At 42.9% G+C, this 25513-nt stretch overlaps 1 protein-coding gene across 1 annotated transcript in view; it reads right to left on the bottom strand.

Annotated features, from left to right (window-relative positions):
- Positions 1–10256: 10256 nt before the first annotated feature.
- The window catches only part of LOC124619949 (carbonic anhydrase 2-like), a 75102-nt gene continuing 59845 nt past the window's right edge, over positions 10257–25513 (bottom strand). The window contains exon 3 of the mRNA XM_047146612.1: positions 10257–10367. Within this exon, the coding sequence (XP_047002568.1) occupies positions 10257–10367 (111 nt within the window). The remainder of the gene's footprint in view (positions 10368–25513) is intronic.

The raw sequence follows: 25513 nt of genomic DNA on the forward strand, positions 1-25513 counted from the left end.
TGATTAAAGAAGAGAGTTAGTGACATACTAATAGTATACTGCGACTCTGCGTCAGCGTATAGTGTTGTAAATTATAATATAATACACACTGAGGACATGAGACACTGCTGTTGGTAATTCGTCGATCGACGGTGTTGCTTTGTCGACTGCTTTAGTGTTAAGAGAGAGTGCCACTACATGTGTAACACAACTTTTATCATACCCGTTGCTTTCGTGAGTGAGTCACAGCATTAAACATAACGGATGAAGTAAACATGCTGTTCTTGCTAAAGTAACATCAACTAGACACAGACCTAAAAATAAAAAACGGGTCAGAGGAAGCTATTAGTAGAGCACTTGCTGAGTTATGAGAGGCCCTTCATGAGGACCTCTGCTCACTACAGTGGCAATGACAATTCAGTAAGATCTACTGGAGAAACACCTACACGGGACAGGTTGGAGAGTTGTCTTGACTACCCCTCACGCTCATTGACAATAACGGGAGAAATTGCCACCGTTGTTTTATTCCTTCGAAATTCATGTGGCTGAGGAATGTGCGTTTGATGAAAGCTAGAGACAATGCGACTTGCTGGGGGAGCTGGACTAGTGATGGTATCTCTTTCCTGAGACAAAAGCTGCTGTTATGTGTAAAAAAATTACGTAAATTCTGAAACAATGAAGACTGAATGTGTTACGCTGAAGCAGGTTATACGGCCATTACGTACCAGAATTCAAGCGATGTCAGTGTCATTAATACACTATAGACATTAGAAGGAGACTTATCTTAAGAGTGAGTTTAGACACTAGAAGAAATTGTAACCACCCTAACCCTCAGTTAAGAGAAATTGTTACGTACCGTTGAGAAATTCAAACAGTGTTACTCTATGGCTGCTGAAGTGGGACGCTCTTGAAGCACGGAATAAATCAAACGGAAATAATGCTGTACATAAGGGACGGTAAAGGTTACAGATTTAAGAAATGATCACGTAAAGAAATCTTCTCAAGACCAGCTGAAAGATGAAGATCATCACCCTTAGAACGTACCCTACGTCCTTATAACATCGGTAAAATGCATCTTGGAACTAAAAAGAGTCCCAAATTAAGATTCGAACGGAGTTCAAATAATCTTTGGTACCAGAAGTAGGACATAACGAGAATATCCACTTCTTATATAAATAAAGAGACGTGGACGCGAGAGAAGTGAATGTTTCCAGCGAAAAGGCACAGCCTTTTACAAATGTTGACTGCCTAATGCTACGCTAATACAGAGTGGTGGAAACGTTATTATCTGATATTCAATAACCGAAAAGAAACCTGTTATCTTATAAAATATTAAACAACATATCAGTATCAAGGAGGCAAAGATTATTGCTAACATAGTAGTTAACCATGAACGAAGAAACTTTAATGGAGCTGGAGTTGATCTAATGGTTGAGATAGTAATTTCTCATGCACTGATGATTCATCAATGGCGCAGTTATCAGGGTTGATGATTATTTAATACGACACAGTAGTGTTGCAAAGAACTTGACACAAACTATTAGCCTCTGGAAAGAAATCAGAGAAAGCAGCCAGACTGAAACCACATTGACACTCAGAATATAGCTAAAGTTAGTAGGCAAAGATCAGTCCTACAAACACATTTGTTGCCTCCAGATCTAAACCAAACGTAAAATTTTTACCGACGACGGAGTTTTCATGCAAATAAATGATGATTCTGTCACTACCGCATTATACAAAAATTTTCAATTATCATGGAGAACCTCTTTTAGTTCTGTGTGAGACTTTTGCAACCATCTGTAGAGAACCACATCAAAAACGCTGCAAGCATTGAGATTTACTATTTTCCGACATTTTACCAGCTTTTTGCAAGAACGATACAGTCGCTAATATGACAAGCACAATGGGAGGTATCACCATTGCTATATAAGTGAAGAGAAACTACATTTGATCATCTGTTCAGTAGCAAGTTCTGGAACGCAATACACAAACGGTTCTGCGTAGCATAGATTGAGCAAGTCCTTTTAGGCTTCCAGAGGTATGTTGCAGCAGATGTTTAGTCAAAGATAATGCAGTTTTCGGTGGCCTGTGGCCGAAAGATGACGCCAGAGTACATCCTAGGTGTGTTCCATTGGGTTCAGCTGAGATTTACTATGTTTTCAAGGCACCGACGGCAATTTACTACCACGCTCCTCAAACAACTTAAGCACGATTTTGACCCTGTGAAACGAACAGTTATCCTGCTGCAACAAACCGTCGCAATCGGAGAAGAAATGCATGAAGGGATGCAGCTGGTCCACAGAAATTTAATTTATTTACATGTCAAGTTCCATAGGACCAAATTGAGAAACAAATCTCCAAGGTCACGAAACGTGTCAGTACACGAAATTACAACAAAAAAGTAATAACAGATAAAAATAAAATGTTTATGAACCCAAAAAGTCAATGATAAGTTTAAGTAAGTGCAATCAACAATACAACAAGAATCAGCTTAATTTTTCAAGGAACTCTTCGACAGAATAGAAGGAGTGACCCATGAGAAACTCTTCAGTTTCGATTTGAAAGTGCGTGGATTACTGCTAAGATTTTTGAATCCTAATGGCAGCTTATTGAAAATGAATGCAGCAGCATACTGCACACCTTTCTGCACATGAGTTAAGGAAGTTCGACCCAAACGCAGGTTTGATTTCTGCTGAGTATTAACTGAGTGAAAGCTGCTTATTCTTGGAAATAAGCTAATATTGTTAACAAAAAATGATAGTAAGGAATATATATATTGGGAAGCCAATGTCAAAATACCCAGACTTGTGAACAGGGGTCGACAAGAGGTTTGTGAACTTACACCACTCATTGCCCGAACCTCACTCACTTCACATGCCGTTCGATTAGTAAAAATTGCAGCATTAAGTCTTTGAACAACCCTACATTTCATCAGGATAATGCACGACCCAATGTTGCAGGGCCTGTACGGTCCTTTCTGGATACAGAAAATGTTCGGCTGCTGCCCTGGCCAGCACGTTCTCCAGATCTCTCACCAACTGAAAACGTCTGGTCAATGGTGACCGAGTAACTGGCTCGTCACAGTACGCCAGTCACTACTCTTGATGAACTGTGGTATCGTGTTGAAGCTGCATGGGCAGCTGTACCTGTACACGCCATCCAAGCTCTGATTGAGTCAATGCCCAGGAGTATCAAGGCCGTTATTACGGCCAGAGGTGGTTGTTCTGGGTACTGATATGTCAGGATCTATGCACCCAAATTGCGTGAAAATATAATCACATGTCAGTTCTACACTCCTGGAAATGGAAAAAAGAACACATTGACACCGGTGTGTCAGACCCACCATACTTGCTCCGGACACTGCGAGAGGGCTGTACAAGCAATGATCACACGCACGGCACAGCGGACACACCAGGAACCGCGGTGTTGGCCGTCGAATGGCGCTAGCTGCGCGGCATTTGTGCACCGCCGCCGTCAGTGTCAGCCAGTTTGCCGTGGCATACGGAGCTCCATCGCAGTCTTTAACACTGGTGGCATGCCGCGACAGCGTGGACGTGAACCGTATGTGCAGTTGACGGACTTCGAGCGAGGGCGTATAGTGGGCATGCGGGAGGCCGGGTGGACGTACCGCCGAATTGCTCAACACGTGGGGCGTGAGGTCTCCACAGTACATCGATGTTGTCGCCAGTGGTCGGCGGAAGGTGCACGTGTCCGTCGACCTGGGACCGGACCGCAGCGACGCACGGATGCACACCAAGACCGTAGGATCCTACACAGTGCCGTAGGGGACCGCACCGCCACTTCCCAGCAAATTAGGGACACTGTTGCTCCTGGGGTATCGGCGAGGACCATTCGCAACCGTCTCCATGAAGCTGGGCTACGGTCCCGCACACCTTTAGGCCGTCTTCCGCTCACGCCCCAACATCGTGCAGCCCGCCTCCAGTGGTGTCGCGACAGGCGTGAATGGAGGGACGAATGGAGACGTGTCGTCTTCAGCGATGAGAGTCGCTTCTGCCTTGGTGCCAATGATGGTCGTATGCGTGTTTGGCGCCGTGCAGGTGAGCGCCACAATCAGGACTGCATACGACCGAGGCACACAGGGCCAACACCCGGCATCATGGTGTGGGGAACGATCTCCTACACTGGCCGTACACCACTGGTGATCGTCGAGGGGACACTGGATAGTGCACGGTACATCCAAACCGTCATCGAACCCATCGTTCTACCATTCCTAGACCGGCAAGGGTACTTGCTGTTCCAACAGGACAATGCACGTCCGCATGTATCCCGTGCCACCCAACGTGCTCTAGAAGGTGTAAGTCTACTACCCTGGCCAGCAAGATCTCCGGATCTGTCCCCCATTGAGGATGTTTGGGACTGCATGAAGCGTCGTCTCACGCGGTCTGCACGTCCAGCACGAACGCTGGTCCAACTGAGGCGCCAGGTGGAAATGACATGGCAAGCCGTTCCACAGGACTACATCCAGCATCTCTACGATCGTCTCCATGGGAGAATAGCAGCCTGCATTGCTGCGAAAGGTGGATATACACTGTACTAGTGCCGACATTGTGCATGCTCTGTTGCCTGTGTCTATGTGCCTGTGGTTCTGTCAGTGTGATCATGTGATGTATCTGACCCCAGGAATGTGTCAATAAAGTTTCCCCTTCCTGGGACAATGAATTCACGGTGTTCTTATTTCAATTTCCAGGAGTGTAGTATAATATATTAGTCCAAAGAATACCCGTTTATCATCTGCATTTTTTCTTGGTGTAGCAAATTTCATGGCCAGTAGTGTATTAATATCCGAATCTCCGTTCTTGTACAGCATCTGTCCTTCGCTCCTGTATCCACTAAAAAACCAAACAGCATGCAGAGGAAGTCATAACAGACTGGCGAGGAGGAAATGGAATACGAGCAAGAAATTTTGGACATCAGAGACGAACATTTTGCTTCTATTGAATTCTTGTATGTGTGTGTGTGTGTGTGTGTGTGTGTGTGTGTGTGTGTGTGTGTGTTAATGTGTGTGTGTGTGTGTGTGTGTGTGTGTGTGTGTGTGTGTGTTAATTTGAAATTTATAAATTGAAATATTTAAGATGACACATTTAAGGAATCATGACAAACTGGGGAGGATAACGTCTAAGTACTGAGCAGCGTCTAATATTCTTTATTCAGTCTCAGAATCAGCAAATAATAGAACTGCTGTCTGAGTTTCTTGCCTCGTACAAACGCAGTAAAGGTTGGCAACAGCTAAAGAAGAAATTCAACTACTGTCTTTGCCCTTCCGACAGTTCAATGAGATGAAGGAAACATGGAAGAAATAAATAACTCAGCTGCACCAACGTTTCGACGCCTACAGAATCACAGGGAACCAAATGGCTCTGAGCACTATGGGACTAAACTGCTGAGGTCATCAGTCCCCTAGAACTTACAATTACTTAAAGCTAACTAACGTAAGGACATCACACATATCCATGCCCGAGTCAGGATTCGAACCTGCGACCGTAGCAGTCGCGCGGTTCCAGACTGTAGCGCCTAGAACCGCTCGGCCACTCCGGCTGGCCACAAGTGAATCACGTCTTGCACTTTTCATGTGTGTGAGCGTACACCTAGTGCCTTCTAGTGATATTGTTCTCTCAGTGAGCCCCAAACCCAGCCCTACGAGATCATAATTGCAAGATTACACGAATTCTTTGAGAGTCAGATAAGCGTTGCTTCTGCACGATATTAATTTTTCTGCTTGCAACGTCGTGACAGAAGAAGAATGGATTGTGGAATTGCAGGGCATGGCTGAAACTAAATTCAGTTGTATCTGTGTCGAAACTTATCAGGCTGAAATGCTTCGAAGTGCTGTTATTCAGAATCTCATCAGAGACTGAGGGCCGAAATTCTAAAGCATCGCAGTGAAGTGCTTGAATTTATCGATGCATGCGAAGTTCGAGAATTAGGCGAGCAAGATTTCTGCCAACTAGTTATCGCTTCACTTAAGACAGGCAACCTTTGTCTCAGGCGCAGCGCCGGCCCCTGCACTCGCAAGCAACCCCCTCGTAAACAAGGCCGGACACACAAGACACAGCGTTTGCAGCGCCGGCGCAACGCTAATTACACAGCCCCAGCTCTAGGCAAAGTGAAATAATGTGTGAAATGCTACGTCACTCGTGATCGGAAGAATTGCTTCTTCAGACAAGCTGAATGCAATTTTTGTCATAGCACAGGACGTACAAAAACCGGTCTGCCTGCGATGGATTTGATGGCCTTCCTCTGTTTCAAGAGGGGAACAATGGAAAGCCGGGACAGATGGAAATCATTTAGATTAAAGTTCAGTCTCGATCACGTTATGTCTGTTTTAATGGGTAACCGGTTTCGGTTTTTTCTATAAAACCATCATCAGACCCATTGGCTCCCTTGGGTTGGTAGGTGGAGCTCTCCTTGCTGCTGTGCAGTCAACTGATCAGTTGACTGCACAGCAGCAAGGAGAGCTCCACCTACCAACCCAAGGGAGCCAATGGGTCTGATGATGGTTTTATAGAAAAAACCGAAACCGGTTACCCATTAAAACAGACATAACGTGATCAAGACTGAACTTTAATCTAAATATAACAATTGATCACTGTATTCCAAAAATGTTTACCAAAATTGAAAAAAGATGGAAATCAGTTTCATTTCATTTTCAGATTCTGCGCCTCCTCCTGCTCAAAAATCAGAGAAGTGAAGACGCAGGAAACGATCCCACAGGCATCTACTGTGAATACCTCAACACTTCAAAAAGGCTCCCCCAAATACTAAATTCGGATAAGTGCCCTAGTTCGTAGGTGGAAACAGAAAACAGCTTTCACAACACATAATGGACAACTATATTCAGAGGAAACACCACAAACCGTGGATTACATCGCAAATTTTTCGACTAAATACCGGAGCTTCTGTCACGTGGCTTAACCAAGATACATATGAAAACTTTGGCCAACCACCTATGCAGACATCAAAGCTGCGTCTCTCTGCCTACGAGTATAGCGAAAAAGTTGGCCAACTACCTTTGCAGACACCAAGTCTGCGCCTCACTGTCTATAGCGGCGATAGCATTTCAGTGCTTGGAACGCCCGCTTACCTGCAAAATAAATAAAAAAATCACGACTAAGGAAATACTTTTGACTGTAGACTGCTCATGCACGGGCCCAAATATTTTCGGTATGGATGCGTTTGATTCCTTCGGTTTAGAAACAATGGTTTAAGTGCCTCTGAGCAATATGGGACTTAACATCTGAGGTCATCAGTCCCCTAGAACTTAGAGCTAATTAAACCTAACTAACCTAAGTGCATCACGCACATCCATGCCGGAGGCAGGATTCTAACCTCTGACCGTAGCGGTCACGCGGTTCCAAACTGAAGCGCCTATAACCGCTCGGTCACAGCGGCCGGCTTCGGTTTAGACATCCAGGACAATGTGAATGCAATTCACGCAAAAGTTTCCCATGCCGCAATTAAACTATTCTGTGACAAGTATCAACATTTGTTCGACGGTACCTAGGATGCGCAAAAGATTTTGATGCTCAGATTACCCTGAATGCTAATGCGCAACCCAAATTTTGCCGTGAGCGCCATGTGGCGCATGCATTACGTGACGATATGGCTAGACAAATTTAGAGGCTGGAATCCATTGGCGTCTTCAAACCTATTTCAGTGAGTCAGTGGGCATCGTCCTTAGTTGTCGTTCTTAAACCAAATTATAACATTGGTCTTTGTGCAGATTTAATATGGACGGTTAATTCACAAACAATCATTGACTGCTGCTACCCGTTCCCACGTACAGACGAAATTTTGGATCGCCTAATGGGAAGAGAATTCTTCTCAAAAACTGATCTTGTAGAAGCCTATCTTAAATTATCATTGGACGGAGAGACAACGAATCTTTTTGCTGTTAATACTCATGTTGGCTTGTTTGAATATCAGTGCTTGTCTTCCGGAAGTGCTTCCGTGCCTGTGTTGTTTCAGAAATTTCTCGTACAGTTAACGTCTAAGGTACCTTCTTATTTTAACTATTTTGATGACATAATCGTTTCCGGACAAACCCTAGAATAACACCTTAAAAGTTGACACTGTCTATTTCAAGTTTTAACTAAGGGGGCCTCAAATGTAACTCGAGGAAATGTTCCTGTTTCGAAACTAAACCTGAATGCGTAGCACATATCATAGACGCCAGCGGTGCTCGTTCCTCGATGAAACATCTGCAAGAAATTCAATAGTTGTCATCCCCCAAGAATTTACGTGAACTGCAAGCTGCTCTTGGAAAACTGACATACTATATAAAATCCATTAGCAATGCAGCACAAACTGTCACGCTTCTGAACTGCCTTAAATTTACAATTGTTTCGTTCCGTTGGAAAAAGACGGTGACCAAACTTTTGAAAGACTGAAAACGTAAACATTGTCTTGTGCAAGACTCAAACCACTTGTGCTTACAGTCGATGCCTAGTCCCATGGCATTAGGTCTGTTTTGTACCATTAAACTGTCAAAACCGAACACCCTATGGTTTCTGCTTCCGAAACTACGAACAATAATCAGATTAAATGTAATCAGCTGGAGAAGGAAGCCCTCGCTGTAATATATGTTGTCACCAAACTTCATCATAAGCTGTATGGCAGAAAATGTTTCCTGGTCACGGATGATAAGCCTTTGACGCAATGTTTCATCTATCGAAACAAATTTCTGACCGCACGGCGCAAAAGCTTCCACGTTGGTCGCCATTAGTATTAAATTACATGAAAATCTGTATAGCCGGACGGCGCAAAGCGCAAACGCCGACACTTTATCTCGTTTACCGGCGGTACACATGCAGTAGTCGACGCATCGGAAGCTTTTTGTTTACGTATTGATTCTTCTGATTCGCCAGCCCTGGATTATTTCCTATTGATACATGGCGGCTGCCACAAGCCACAGAGTATGACCGATTGCCAAGACGTTACATTCGCAAAGGTTGGAAATGCTCCCGACCCCTTAGTGCGAGGGTACTTTGCGTATCGCAGCAGTTTATCTCTTCTGAATGATATAATTCTGCTTTACACGCCTAATGAACAGGCAAGAGAATTCATCCCCAACTCATTGCAACAACTAATGTTAAGTATTCTACTCGGAGGTCACTGGAGAACAGTTCATACTAAGCTTCTGGCTCGCCAACGTTGTACGTGGCTTGGTTGGGATCAGCAAATAGAGTGTGCGAAGGCACGACGTCGTACTTACGCGGACAATCAGGGCGTTCCGCACCAGGAATTTTTCTCCTGGCCACACTCTGATACTCCATATAGACTTTGCTTGCCCGTTTTGGCAAACCGGTTGGTTGATTATCGTCATTGTCTACAATAAATACTCTTTTATTATTCCGGAGTATTCAACGAATTTCGCCCTCACTATCAAGGCGTTCGCTTCTGTATTTTCTCTTGAATTCTTTTCACAGACAATTATCTCTGCCAATGAACCGCCTTTTTCTTCCAACCGGTTTCTTCAATTTTACAAAAACAATGGAACCCATCATTTCAGGACGGAACCATTCCTACTACAGCCTAACGACAAGACGTAACGTTTCATTTGAACGTTAAAGATCCAAATGTCAAAACGTCGAGCTTCACATTCACATGTAGATGCCTTACTGATGTTTTTAAGTTCATATCGTACTTTGCCTGCTCTTTGCATTTCACCGGCATAATGTTTGCATGGAAGACGCCATCGCATCTTTCTGCATTTGCTTCGTCCTTACCGCTCTGCTCCAGCTTTAGACATCATCAAGAAGTTTCACCCAGACGACAGAGTTCAATAAAGAATGTACAACAAGCCATATTTATGGGCATCCGGCGTTGTTTTCAGATTGCAAAGCGCACTATACTACTCGTGGCAGCGGAGGGAATCATTAGTGCCACCAGAATCAGCTACGGCTTCGTGAATTCAGTGATCCTGCCGTAGATCAAACCATTCCAGATTTCTTCTCTGCACGACGTCCAGCCGCAGTGACGCAGCCACATCAATCCACCGCGAAACATCCTCCTACGCAATCTACCGAGTCTCCGCCTGTCCACCTGCGACGCCGTTGGTGCCAACGCCTCTCCCATGGACATCGACGCCGTCACCGTCGGCTAGTTGCCGACACCCTCTGCAGCACCCTACACTATCCTACCTGCGCCGTCGATGCGTCCTGTGCCTGGTTTTGCGGGGCAGTTTCCCTCGTCCTCGCACGACGCTATGTCCGTACACGGGTTGGACTGCTCTGCCCCCATCAAAGCAACCAGCCTCATTACTGTCTACGGCACAGTCTTCTCTCCGCACCTTCCTCAAGTTGGGCGGAGGGGCGGAGGGTTGTAGATCGGCCGTCGTCAGGTCGGCGGTTGGCAGGTTGCAGTGGCAACTGTAAATGTGTAACAACTATAAACCACGTATGTGCATTCGACCAGGCAGATGAGAGTAGGCAGTGTTAAGTAGTGGACATGCGGCCGTAGTGTATCAACGTTTTTCTGTACAAACTGCAGTAAAGCAACAACTTTAAATCAAGTGTTCAAGACGCGGTCCAGAATGATTTAAATAAGATAAATGTATTTGCAAAGCTTGTCGCTCACACCTTGGCTACCGATAAAAAGACGTGCTGTAACTTGTTAAAAATGGAAAACGTGGACAGATCACATTTGGAAAAAATACATCACTGGTGGACTGCGGTATCGTCCACTATCCATATGTCGAGATGTTATCTGTTCTTTCGGACATGTATCTCTATGTATCGGTAAGGCCAACCAGCCATTGACCTTCTTCCGTGCGGATGCACACGCATTGCCCGAACTCTTACGGGACTCGGTCAGATTATCTGCCGCGAGTAATGAATGTAGTGGGCAGGGGCACACATTTTCAACTGTCCCCGTTGATGTATATTGCCGTCTGTCGACAGCTTAGGGTCTTGATTTAATTATAATTCGGACATGTCGGAAAGAACAGATACCATCGGTGACCATGCAGCTCTCTACAATGAAATGATAATTAAATAAATACCCTAAGCTGTCGACAGGTGTTGATATACATCAGCACGGGCAGTTGAAAATGTGTGCCCTGACCGAGACTCGAACCCGGGACCTCCTGCTTACATGGCAAACGCTCTATCCATCTGAGCCAGCGAGGGCACAGAGGACACTGCGACTGCAGGGATTTATCCCTTGCACGCTCCCCGTGAGACCCACATTCCCAACCTAATGTCCACACACTGCATTCGTTGTGCCCCTGGTCACTACATTCATTACTCGCAGCAATCTGCCCGAGTCCCATAAGAGATCGGGCAATGCGTGTGCATCCGCACAGAAGAATAAGGTCAATGGCCCATTAGCCTTAATTATATATGGAGATGCTATCCGTATGTCCGAAGTAACAGATACTATCTCTATGTATAGGTAAGGCCAACCAGCCATTGATCTTCTTCCGTGCGGATGCCCACGCATTGCCCGAACTCTTACGGGACTCGGTCAGATTGTCTGCCGCGAGTAATGAATGTAGTGGGCAGGGGCACTACGAATGCAGGTTGTGGACATTAAGTTGGGAATGTCGGTATCACGTTGAGCGTGCAAAGGATAAATCCCTGCAGTCGCACTATCCTCTGTGCCCTCGGTGGCTCAGATGCATAGACAGTCTGCCTTGTAAGCAGAAGAAACCGGGTTCGGGTTCCGGTCGGGGCACACATTTTCAACTGTTCCCGTTGATGTATATTGCCGTCTGTCGACAGCCTAGGGTCTTGATTTGATTATAATTTCGTCCACTATCCGGTAGGCCGCATTTCCAAATACGGGCGCCGCCAGTTACGCCGCTACGTTTCCTACAGCCGCCACCGCGGCACGACTGCGCTGCCACGAATGATTACGCCGCTGTCAATGAAAGGCAAATATCCCCTCTCCGGAGCTGCAGCGTTGGGCGTACTAAAATTCGAACATTCATGAACTGGCCCTCATTTGTGTGTTTGCCAGTTCAATAAGATTTACGGACTTTTAGATGGCCAGGAATCGGCATCTTCAGAATAGGCATTGTATTGAAGAGTGACAGATCTATAAATCTTTTGTATCAGTATGTATTTCTTCATTCAGATCTACTGTTAGCAACCGAATCTGCAAATATAACAACAAACCTATGTATTATTTTTATCATTTGATATTAGACGTTCAATAAATTTATATCTGAATTCTCTTTTCATGAATTGCATGGGTTGTCCGCTCGTGTATGTACTAGAGAACCGAATAGCTTGCAAAGCAATTCATAACAGTGAAAAGATTTGGTGTTACCAATATGAAACTAACGTAAAGCACCGAAGCGGAGAATGGGTCTCTGGTGCTTCGCCGAGATCGAGAAACGTGACACGTGAGTTGAACAACATCCCAAACAAGCACTTTTCTGGCAGTTTCACATGGTTGTACGAATGTACGGTGCGTTTTTCTCAAGTGGAAGAATACTACATTGAACAAGACAAGCATTTAGACAGCTTTCTAATTTTTCCTCTACCTTTAATTGAACAGATCTCCAAATCTTTTTTATACAGGGTGAGTCACAAACCATGGACACCTGGAATAACTCCGAAAGTACGATACGGGCTGAAAAGCTTGTGGGACAAATGTTGCATGGGACAACGAGGTCCATAATATGACGTTGGTTTTTTTGTGCTACGTGAGGTTGCGTCAGAGATATGTAGGTCAACTTTGTTTTTGTAAATTGGATTCTATAGTTTGGTAATTATTTTCTGATAGCGGCTATCGAGACGAATCCAATGACGTCTAACAGTAAGGTCGTTGAAGGTCAACGAAGGCCAAACAGGTGGCATGAACGTCCATTTACAGAAGGTGTTCGAAGTGATGACTACTGGTATCAATGCAGTGCTGCAATCTTCTTACAATGGATTGAGTGGTATTCCTTATCACTTCGGCACTTATCGAAGCACATGCTCTGACAATTCTCTCTCGCATGTCTTCAGGTGTAGTAGGAAAGTCTTTATAAAAAATGTCTTTTACGAATCCCCACAAGAAAAAATCCGGAGGCGACAAGTCTGGCGAACGAGCCCGCCACGACACATCTCATCTGCGTCCAATCCAACTATTTGCGAATTCTCTCTGCAACCCATTTTTAGCCATCAGCGAATAGTGTGCCGGACACCCATCGTGTTGACTTCTTTAAGTATGAGGGTATTTCGCTTTTCTTATTTAGCTTACATACAAGGTGAGATAGTTCTGCGATAGCTGGCTCTCCCTGGGATCTCACTAATTTTGGGGTGATATCTTCATCTGGACTAGCTTTCCCTTGAATTAGATCGTTCAGTGCCGTGCCACAATCTTCTCGCAGTAGCGTATCTACCATCTCATCTTCACCTACCTTTTTTCCATTTCTATAATAATATTCTCTTGAAGTTTATTTCCCTGGCGTAGTTCTTGTTTCTTTTTTCTTTCCACCTTTCAGCTTTCTCGTCTTTAGTTAGTAAGGATTTCTTTATGTTTATACACATGCTTCTTTTTTTCCAAATTTTTTGAATTTCCTGGCCGTAAGCTGCGATGTGAATCTTTACAAGTCAACCAACTGTATCCTCTTTACCCCTCGTTACTGCCGGTAAAGATTATATACAGTCAGGTGCTTCATTCTGGTTCGTAACCCAACTACAGCGGATAATGTCAGCCAATAAGCTTGATGAAAGCTCTGGCACAAGGGACGAACAATACCTCTACCGATGACTACAGTCTTTACGTCGTTTACATTTCCCTCAACATTATCCCGAAAGAAATTAATAGAGGTATTCTACATCTGATTTATTGTATGATGTCATCCAGGTTAGCGCCAGAATGCCTGCCTTACTTATCAGTGATAAAATAAGCCGTATTAGAGATAATTTCGGATTTATAAACGATGTCATCATCAACATCTGAGAAGCTAAGCCCCTTCCTGCTGTTCCTCCAATACACTCCCCTACTCTCTGCTGTCAGTAACTTACAGTCCATTAAAATAAAACAACGAATCACAATGTACACCCAGAGGGATATCTGAACGATGTGATACCTTTTGTTTTTTGTATCATATTCACAGGTATTTTCCAAAACATTAGGTAACAGGGATAAACTACAGTCTTTCCACACCTAAACTACGACAAATACAAATAAACACACACACACACACACACACACACACACACACACAAGGACACACAAGCACACATGCTCTATAAGAAAACTACACAACACTCGCCTGAATTGCATAATATAGTAGTTCGTATGAAGAAACAATACTGCCAACGGTGTTTCTGTTTTTCGCTGCAAAGAACTGCTAACCTATAATAGACTACCTCTTCGTCAGCAAATATCTATCTTGCATCTGGTACTTCCACTGGATATTATATAGCATTCGCTAAGAAATACACTCCATATATAGTTAAAAAGTAACTTTCATTTATGCAATGTAACTTACAAATTAGAAATACATAACTGAATGAAAGATGAGTTTTACTGTAAATATAATTCTACAAAACTTCAAAACTGAAATAAAAGCAACTGCTGCTTTAGGCTTCTGTTGCTTACCATCACCAACTGAAGACGGCAGACTTCACCCTAGAGTTATTAGACCATGAATGATGTACGGCACAACAGACACAAAAAAATTATTATTTTCCACGTTAAAATTTTTCTACGATGCCTCTCTGCTTGTCAAGTGTTACAATGTTCTTTTCACGTCTAGAACGTCCGCAAAAATACTCCAGCAATACAAAAGTATACAACTTTTACGTCAAGTTTTACAATATTATTTCACACAAACACACACACACACACACACACACACACACACGCCTGTATATATCTGTCAAACTGAACCTCAAACGTGATTGGTATTTCTCAAATGAAGAGTCCCAATGCTCTTTTCATGCGTAACCATACATCGCTTACAAAATAACGTGCTACACAGACAGTTGACAATTGAAGTTAAGGCTAAACCAGGCACTACAGCAAAATAAACCTGACTGAGGTTATAGCTGTAGAATACAAGTGTCGTCTAAAACCGAGTGCTAGGCATTGCCTGCCTAGTGCACAAAAAAATAGTTTGAATTACTGTAATCTACTGGACGAAAGTAATTAATTCCATTCTCTAGGCTATTTCTGCTATAAGACACAATGCACGCTCAATTTAAATATTTCCATACCTCAGTAGTTCTATGAAGCTTGTCAAGGTTTACAATGGTATCCCCACATCTAAAATACGCAAAATGTGGTGTTATTTCAATCTGAGGAAATGTTATTGATGGTTCATAGAAAAAACTGTAAATGCTGGACTCTTCTAGAAGTATGTTAGTAATGTCACACGTTTGCTAGAAGCAGTTTAGGGGAGAACAAGATCACAGTCATTATCTAGATTAGACACTGTAATTGGTAATATCGATAGGCAGTTACAGCTGTTTGTACAAATAATTGTGCCTAGTTAGGGTTACGTGCAATAATAACATTTGGCGAAGGCTGTAATATTTACCAATGAGAACTAGGGTTCAAAGGTAGTCTAAAACAGTATTTTACGACAGCAACTTCGAAGTAACACCAACATCTAAGAAAAATACGTGATGTCAAAACATTACACTGACGCATGACACAACCAAGAGGGAAACCAACTATTCAAATACGAAGCGATGAGGTGTTTGGGTGAGAAGTCATGATGTCTTACCATAATTGCATTTTTTTCAGTACAGAGGGAGAACCCCTAGTATGTTTACATACATCAAAACATCACCAAAGACGGTTCTTCAAGAAGATTGTTATTGAACAAGACAGAAGTATAAGGTCGATATCTCTAAAACAAAATTTTTGCCACTGAAATAAAATTCTTTATCATTTACCGAGTGCAAAATGAACGCAGGTTCATATTGTAATATGCAAGTACAGTATGTTCAAAAACGTGTCGAATACTTTCAGAAGTGGTAACAGTCACAGAAAAGAAAAAAGCAAGTCGTGTTGTAGTCTACATTAGTTTTCGTCGTGTTTCTTTGCATTATTGTGCAGTACTATGAACCTCTGTGTGCGTATCAACGAGTTTTACCTTCTCCCACCGCTGATTCAGTTACCTGTTTACCGTTATCACGTTGTTTGTGCATACAAATGATGTAGTATATTTACGTTTTCTCTCTTGCAGCACTTGCTAGCAATTGAATCGTAGTACTCGACATGCGAAATGGTGGATATGATATTTTGGTATGGTTTAGCAAATGGACTTAGCTTGCGAGTGCCCTCTGATAAGCTGTTCGGCAGACTTTTCAAGCGTTTACGGGACACAGGTGCCCTTGCACCTCGGAAGACTGACAGTGGAAGGCCCCATACACTGCGCACGCCTGACGTGGAAGTTGTGCTAGGCTGGGCGGAAGAAACCCGTGGGACCAGTGTGGGATGAAGGCGTTTCTCACTCCATTAATTGGGGGGGGGGGGTACTTTATGAAAGAATTGCTGCACCTATGCCATCTACAGCGCTTTCAGACCCTAAGGCCACAGGCAGAAGGTGGTTCTGCCAATGGCTGTTGCAGAAGCATGTTGCAAATCCACAGTTCATATCTATGGCATTATTTGCCGATGAGGTAGGGTTTACAAGAGAAGGAGTTGTGAATATCCATAACGGGGCGATTTACATCCTCATACAATTCAGGAAAGCGGACATCAACACCGATCCTCAATCAACGCATGGGCAGGCGTACATGGCGATAGATAGATAGGGCCATATGTGCTACCACAAAGGTTAACAGGGGCGCATTATGTGGACTTGCTCATTAATGTATGGCCTGCCTTGCTGGAGGCAAGAATGAAGATGTGGTTTTTACATGACGGCACACCAGCGCACTTTCCTCGCAGTGCGCACGAACAACTGTCGCAGGTATTTCAGGACCGCTGGATTGGTCGGGGACGCATCACGTCTTGGTCTTTTCGTTCCCCAGACCTCCATCCCTTAGACTTCTGGTTATGAGGACACTTGAAGGAATTGGTCTACCCCACACCAGTCAACGATCTGCGGATACTATAGTGTCTTCAAGGCGTGCCAATAGGTACAACAACAACCGGATGTACTTCAAAGGGTGCGTCATTGCTTACGCCGGAGGGCAGAAAGGTGTACTGTCATGAATGGACGCCACGTTGAACACCTCCTATAAACATGTGTTTATCGCAAAACGTATGCATTTTCGGACCCAAGTTTATTGGACTTATCTCAGATAGTATGCATTTGAAAAAACATGTTTATTGTACTTATTTTCCTTGTTTAGATGAATACTACCACCACACAGAATACTCGACACTTTTTTTTTAATCCCTGTATAACTACAAACACACATGAAGTATAAATAAAAACGCCTCGCCGTCAGACACATGTTTCTCGTGTTTTATTAAAGTACGAGATGGATTTCAGACCCGTTGGGTTCATCATCGTCTAACACATAAATTAAATTCGCTCCTGACTGATATAAATATGTTCTCCTGTAATGATAAAAATGCTACGTTTCGTATTTAGTCAATCCATTGCGGAAAAGACGAGAGAAAAAATTGGAAAAACAGTGAAGAACTTACCGAACAAGCAAAGAAAAATATTTTTAACCGTTTGAGGTCAGGATGTGCTGGTTTATTCATTCTGGTGTATCCCAGCACAAAGCTCAAGGCAAGCATTTATTTTCACGTTTTAAGACGATTTCAGAGATGTAGTTTAACACGATATGATTGAAGATGAAATTTATCGCGTAGTGTCATCGTGGATGTAAGGAGAGAAGGGAGATGGCACTATAGACTTACGCTGTACTTTTTTTTTAAGCCAGAGGGGGCGGGGCCTGCCACCATTTTAAGTAGCCCATAACATTAGCAGACTACTGTTTACGATTGATAATTGCTCGTTAATCCTGTCATGTGCATGCAATAACTGTTTTAAATATTAAAACTTATAGTGCTTTTTCTGTTGTTAACTACGTGTTTGCTCTAGTGCAATGACACATTTAGCCTCCCTCGTTAATGTAACTTGTTTTTGTTGATGTATTTCGAATAACGAAGAAGAGAAAGCTGTGATGTGAACAGGATGCTTCCGTAACGCATTTTATTCCACTTTTGCTGTATTTGTATCGACAGCAAATGAAGCTGGAACTCCGAAACTAGTGCTTGTTTCCCTACTGGTACTGCTTCTTGTTAGTCACATTTTCAGCATTAGACTCATATGCACATTTTTAATATTAACGTTAGCTAAAAGTTTAGCTATATATTCATTGTTAGCCCTTAAACACGTGCAGTGCGGAAAGAAACAAGGCACGTTTTCGTATCTTGTGCATATCAAAGAAACAGAACTGCATAGAGGTGTATCTCCATGTAGAATAGAGTTCTTATTTTACTAGATTGTCAGTGAATTAGTTCCACTGGAGCTGACAAATCTTCTCACTTTGATAGCCTATCCGTGATGTGTCATTCAGTGTGTGGCCAGTAATATCACTTTACAGGGTAAAGAAACGATATATATATATTTTTAAATTTTACAGCACTGTGATATACTATAAACGTTATTAACGGAAATGGTCTCAAACGTATAAGACCCCATACAATGGATATTTGGCTTCGACATCTACGTTAGTAATTTTTTTCAGTTATGATTCCCCACACTTTGTAAGATGTAGGTCTACTTTCAATCCATTATTTTGTAGTGCATTCAACTTCGACCTGTTTCGTTTCACAAAGGTCCACTGCGTGAATGACACCATTTGAATTTTGATAACTGTATTTGTATGACGCTACTTGCTACATGTGAGCAGTTTTGGATTGCGGTATAAATAGAGACATTTGTTATTAATTTGTATAATTGTTGATTCCATTGCGAAGAACACAAGTTTTAAAAGTCAGGTCTTCAATTACCCGCAAGTTACTGGCGCTGCTGCGAAAAACGCTAGCTGAAGCTTACACCATAATAGAAAAAGTGTTCAAACACAATTCTCAAACTCTACAGTGATTCTTAAAATATTCTCAAAGGAGGGACACCAAGACAAAGAACTTAATATCGTTCCACACCTTAAACAATAAAAAAGACAAACTTTCAGACTTACTAATACACAAATTAACATGTAAAACTCGTTCAAGCAGCTACTTAGGATAAAGTGGCAGGAATATTCAAGTTAGATACACTCAGGACATTAACTGTTACAAATGCTACCAATTTACGAAATGAGCACTATCAACACACATAAAATAACGGGACACCTATTCTAAAACACAGAACAAGACCTTAATAGCGTACCACTTCTAAAAATCACATATCATGGATTTAATGGAGCAGCTTGAAATTTTTGTACACCACAAAAAGCAAGAGGAAAACGTTCTCAATGACAAACAAGCTAGGGAATCAGTTAACTTTTTCAAATGTTTCTCCTGCACATGATAGCTATAGTGGTACTCGTAAATATTTGTATTTTCTCATTAAAAATGTGATCGATAATTCATAAACCCACAGTGGTAAAAATACATTTCATAATTGACAGCTTTATGTATAATGTAATGTAAAAACAGTGTAACACCACTGACTGTGTACAAACTCGTTGTGAAACCATAATATCGTAATATCTTTGTAGCATGGTTTGATTACTAAAACAAGCAGTAAAACTGATGATTTGTGTGACTATCGTATTGTATGTAAAGGAAGAGGCTCAATACCTGTAAGAAGACAAATAGAAATACCACTGCCAACGTTAGCATTTAAAAACACTCAGAGAATCACTTTGTCCACCAAACATCAAAAAAGACGCCAGAGAGGAAGAAAATCACCTATGCAAACATCACCTCAAACATTCATATAAACAAATATGCAACTGAAAATAGGATAAGTTCTCCAAACTCGTTGTGCAAGCATGAAAATAAGTAATTGGCACAGTTTTCGTTATTTAAGTCAGGACAAAGAAGCAGAAGCCTAAGAAAACAATACAATATGAGCGCAGAGGCTGAGGTAATGAAGGTGAGGATGACTAAGAAGAAGAAGAAGAAGAAGAAAAAGTGAATTCAACGTGTAAGGTGGTATGGAAATCAAGAAACGTCGTGAAAGAAAATTATAAATGGGACAGGGGCTAAACTGGCAGCATTGCGTTCTGTTAAACCAACAGACAAATCTTTTTTTATTTTGTAGGGCATCAAGTTTGAACTGATGTAAATGTGGTGATAACTAGTGACTCACCAGTAGTCGTCAATGGATATGATTCAGTAATTCATAGTCGAAGCTACCAGGAATTAGTGGACTACTTAATCTTCTGTTTAAAATTAAACTTCCTAAGAAGTGTTATATATGAGAGGGTCTTCAAAATTATGGTAAAATTCTCACGGATACCAATGTTCATAAACAGAAATATCTCACCAACACACAAATTGCAGCAGAGGCTGTAAATTTCGAAATGGTCACCTAGCTGACCCATCCTTCTGCAATGGTACAAGAACCAGCGTCACAGGGGATTCTGAGGGGCAAATCGCTCCGCGAAGTACTCAGACACTCGATAAAAATGTAATCCAACCGATTTTAACTAGCGGTATTAACAGATAGGGTGATCCCAGCATAGAGTCTTGGGTACCGACATTTCCATAATTCACTATTAATAGAGAAAATGAAAACGATTTGGTACTTTGCAAAGTCTAAGACTTGATCCAAGTGAAACAAAATTTATTGTAAAGGGAATATTTAGTGCATACAGATTAATAAAGGACCCTGCATAGAATTCAGCTGAACAAGAAAGATCATCTAAACATCTAACTGAAATATAAAAGTAAGTTTCAGTCAACATGGATAAGTTTGGCAAAGTTATCTCTCAAGGTAGAGGTCAGTGGTATTCAGTTTCCTGACGTATTTACTTAGCACACATAGCCGTACGTTGACAACTGTGATCCGGCGCTCATACCCTAAGCAGAAATGAAATTAAACATACAAATATGCCCGTTCGCCTGGTCGTGGGTGAGAGTGCATGAATTTACTGTATTACTGGAATGTCGCTGACTTTTTTCCTTCATAAACCTGCTGACGACAGCAGATGCTCTAAATATAACTTGTTCTAAATCAAATGGCTCTGAGCACTACGGGACATAACATCTGAGGTCATGAGTCCCCTAGAACTTAGAACTACCTAAACCTAACTAACCTAAGGTCGTCACACACAGCCATGCCCGACGCAGGATTCGAACCTGCGACCGTAGAGGTCGTGCGGTTCCAGAATTAAGTGCCTAGAACCGCTCGGCCAAGCCGGCTGGCTATAATTTGTGTGCTGAAGATTAGACTGTGGATGGTGTAGATGTATGCCACTGGAATTCATCTGACAATTCAGACAGTCTCGCAAGCACCGAGTAATCTAATTGCAAGTATCATCTGCCCCATATCAAGAGCATCTGTGCTCTTCATCTCTGTGTCAATAAATCTCGCTGCTGAACCCTGTAGTCAGAAGATCTGCAAACAAGTAGGTGTCTGCTAACTGCGTCTTCTGTATCAACTCTGCACTGAGCTCGCATCTAAAAAGTCGAAAAACAATGAGAAAAAAGGTCTTCCAGCTCTAGAAAATAGCGCGCTAACTGTGTTACTGTTTTTCTTTCATCAAAAACTGTGTAAAAGTCACGCTCCAATTGGCTAGCTCTTCGATGTACTGTCTCAGAGTTCTGCAGTTGTGAGACTGCGTCATGGTATCGTTTCTTTGTTCCCCCAGTCCACGGCCGTTTCGAGCAGAAACTTTCGGAAAAAGATTTCTGGCCTCCCAGGCTAGTGTTTCTTCCTTGCGTGTGACTGAAGAAAGAATCATCTATTCCACAGCTTCTTGGCATCTGTTTCCTGTCAGACTTTCACCGAACGGTGAGAAACAAGTGCAGAATCGAAAGTGTTCAGCTGCTTTTGGGAGTGGTATGCAAGTAGCAATCTTCTCGAATGGATTCTCTTCTCATCTGTCTTCTGAGAGGTTACGGGGCTGGGTACACTTCCCTTTCCTGAAAACGCTTGACTGTCATATTGTGCCCTGTTATCAAGACGATGCCGAAAAAGTCGGCTGCAGGTGCCAGACCAACGTCTCGGCTAGAGCAATACCAACCATCCTCATATCTGACGTTTCTGGTTGGATCAACACCTCATATCACCAGGAGGTGAGTTCTTCTCAAGTCACTCCAATTCCCTAGAGAATAACACAGTGGGACCTCCAGGCTGCTCTCATAACGTTCGGGCACTTCTGCTGACACAAGCGAAACATGTTCCATTACACGTACAGAAACTGAATTACAGCAGAGACAGGATGATTCAAAAGGATTTGATTCTTTCTTTAATTATTATTAAAGTCATAATTCGATTAAGACAATAACATGGCTATAATCGATGATCAACGGAATAAGCTTATTAAAAGAATGAAATGTGTGACATCGGGAGTGGCTTCATACTTCTCAAAATGTACCTATATCATTAAGCTTACATTACATAAAAGTGGCAGTGAATCGTTTTTGTGAGACGATGACATACATGGGAGAGAACGCAATTTCAGAAGCTGCTCCAGCTGTGTCTAATGATTGATATAAAAAAATCTCGTCAGGTTTGATTGAAATCTCGACAAAATATCCGTAAGACGCCCGCCCCGTTAGCCGTGTGGTCTAACTCACGGCTTTCCGGATTGGGAAGGAGCACCTGCTGCCCGGTACGAATCCACCCGGCGGACTTGTGTCGAAGTCCAGTGAGCCGGTTTTCCATCTGCCTCGGCGAATGAGGGCTGGTTCCCCTTATTCCGCCTCAGCCACACTATGTCGGCGATTGTTGCGCAAACAAGTTCTCCGCGTACGCGCACGTCAACATGCTCAAGACGACGTACATGGATGTCGGGAGAGGTCTTCTCTATCCGACAGCGATTTCCTTTCAAAAGGTTCCCTCACTGAATGTACTGGAGGTGCTGTTCTCAAGTACAGTTTACCGAACTGCGTCAGCCGCATATCGCCGTCTACTACAAAGGATACGGGCACTGCTGTGTGAAAGCAGATTCCTCAATATGGATATGATTCTCCGAATGCGTTACGTCAACACTTTCGAAGTGTCCAGACATAATTATTTTTCGCGCATTCTTCCGCTAACAGTCACCATGGAGCACTGTTTACAGGTGGCGTAACGACAATTTGTGAGTGCAGGTCATATATTCAAAGTTCGATACATTTATTTAACGAGATCTCCACTGGAAGGGGGTCTGGAGTTCACCCGCGTCCACAACCGTGCACGGGCGTTGTACCTGCGTACGATGCGGCTCGCATGGACCGCGTTCAACAACAGCCTGGCGGGGACGCTGCTACAGATCGTCGCGCCGCTAGATCTTCGTCCATCGGTCGCCGTGGGGCCACATAGCTCCGTCTCTTGCCCACATCCGCGATCTCCTAGTCGAACTGAGCTACATCACCGAGGATCTACCGCTGACGAGGGCGCTGAGTACGAGAGATTACTACCGCATCTATCAGGAACGACAACCCCGTAGCAACGTCGAACAATAACACCCAGCCATCCGCTGTACCAGGGTGTGGCGTGCCGTCGACATGCCATACCTGCCCACGTACGTTCGTTCCTTGTGGTATGTGGTGGTGAACAACAAATTAGCCACACGCCAACGCCTCCATTCCATCCATTTCACTGGAAACTCTTTGTGTCCGCACTGCGCAGTCGTTGATTCGGACTCGCACCGCTTGACCTGCGCTGTGACAGGCAGCTGCTGGGATCTTGTACAACGTATGTTGGCGCTCTTGTTGCGACGACAGCCAGAGTCTATCACGCCGTACAAACTCCTACACCCAGACATCGTTTACTTTCCTCACTACCAGAACGAACGCCGTCAACTGGCTGAAGGGCATGGTGGCGTATTGTATTTTGCCAGCAACGCCCGAAAGTGCTCTGGACTTGTGGGTCCGCCTGACGACGACTCATGAGGCACTCCACCACCATGTATTGTATCGCACACGCCTATCGAATTATTTAGGGGCATAGTTCGAGGATCCTCCTGCACTCTGTGGCGTTCCGAGTACTGGAAGGCACACTGGAAAATGATTTACGGCACACGACTGATCCACTGAGAAAACGACTCAGAAGGATTCCCCCTTACATTCATTACGCCAAGACGACTCGGAAGCTTCTGGTGGCGCTTGTAGGATCCAGATATATATATTAATTTGATACAATAACGGTCTCTTGATCCTGTGGAACCCCTTTCCTTCCTTGGCTCTGGAAGGATGGGAATGGGACATTGAGGACAGGCCTCGGAAGACGAACCCTGCCCTCTTGTCCTCGACCCGTCACTCAGGTCATTCTAAAAAAGTCGAAAAAAGGGTTAGCATTTCTGCCTAGCAAGCAAGAAAACCCGGGTTCGAGTCCCGACCGCAGCACGGACTTTAATTCATTTATTCTGCTTCAATCATTAACGCAGATAAAGAAGAGACTTAAGTGTCTCAGGGGAAAATATATTAATAAAATCTATAAAAACTGACTTGCTTTCAACAAAAGAAGTACTGCATTACTTATTGAACGTCACTTGCATTTAATTTGACAGTGAATTGTGCCTTATACCAAGAGTAGACCTAAAGAATGGAATTAATTACATTCGTCCAGTAGGTGACAGTAATTGAAACTAGGTAATTTTATATGCTTTCCTGCTTCTGTATTATTTTGGATAACACGTATATTCTACAACTATAAGCTCAGCAGAGCTATTTTTGCTACATCTTCTGACTAAGCCTGAAGTTGAATGGTTAACTGTGTAGCACGTTGTTTTCAGGCCGTCTGTGATTAGTCATAAAAATAGTACCGACGCACTAAATTACTAATCCGGTTTTAGGTGTTATTTTGAGAAGTGTGTGTGTGTAAAATAAAATTGTGGTAATTGTAAAAATTTCATATTTTTGTACTGCTGTCGTATGTTTACTGGCTTCTTAGATTTGAAAAGAAAAAAAAAATCACTGCGACACTTGCAATCATCATAGAACAATTTAGGTGTGAGAAATAATTGATTTGAGGGTGTATTGTGCCTTACACTATGTATGGTATCATAACTCAATTATGAACGCTGCCGTTTGTTGATGAAGACAAACAACAGAAGCATAAAGCAGCAACTGATGTTATTTCTCATTTTTAAGTACTGCGGAAGCATGTTCGAAGTAAAGCTCATCTTTGACTATTGTGTCTTTTTAATGTTTTAGTTACATTGCGTAAGTGAAAGTCAGTTTTAAACTGTTTATGGAGATTTTGTTTTACACTCGTTTCCATATTTCATAGCGAATTCTATAAAGTCTCCAATGAATGTGCCAGATGCCAGATGGAAATTTACATTCAAGCAAGTTCAGTATTTGAAATAAACAGTTTTTTTTATTGGGGAATGAAAACGTAGTTGGTATTTTTTAACATATAGCCACTTTAAGCAATTCTGGAGAAGGTACGCTGTGTGGTTGTGTGTGTGTGTGTGTGTGTGTGTGTGTGTGTGTGTGTATGTGTGTGTATCATTGTATTTTAGACGTGAAAGTACTGCAAATGACACCCGTAACGTAA

This window comes from Schistocerca americana, chromosome 6 (genome assembly GCF_021461395.2).
Source record: "Schistocerca americana isolate TAMUIC-IGC-003095 chromosome 6, iqSchAmer2.1, whole genome shotgun sequence".
NCBI lineage: Eukaryota > Metazoa > Arthropoda > Insecta > Orthoptera > Acrididae > Schistocerca > Schistocerca americana.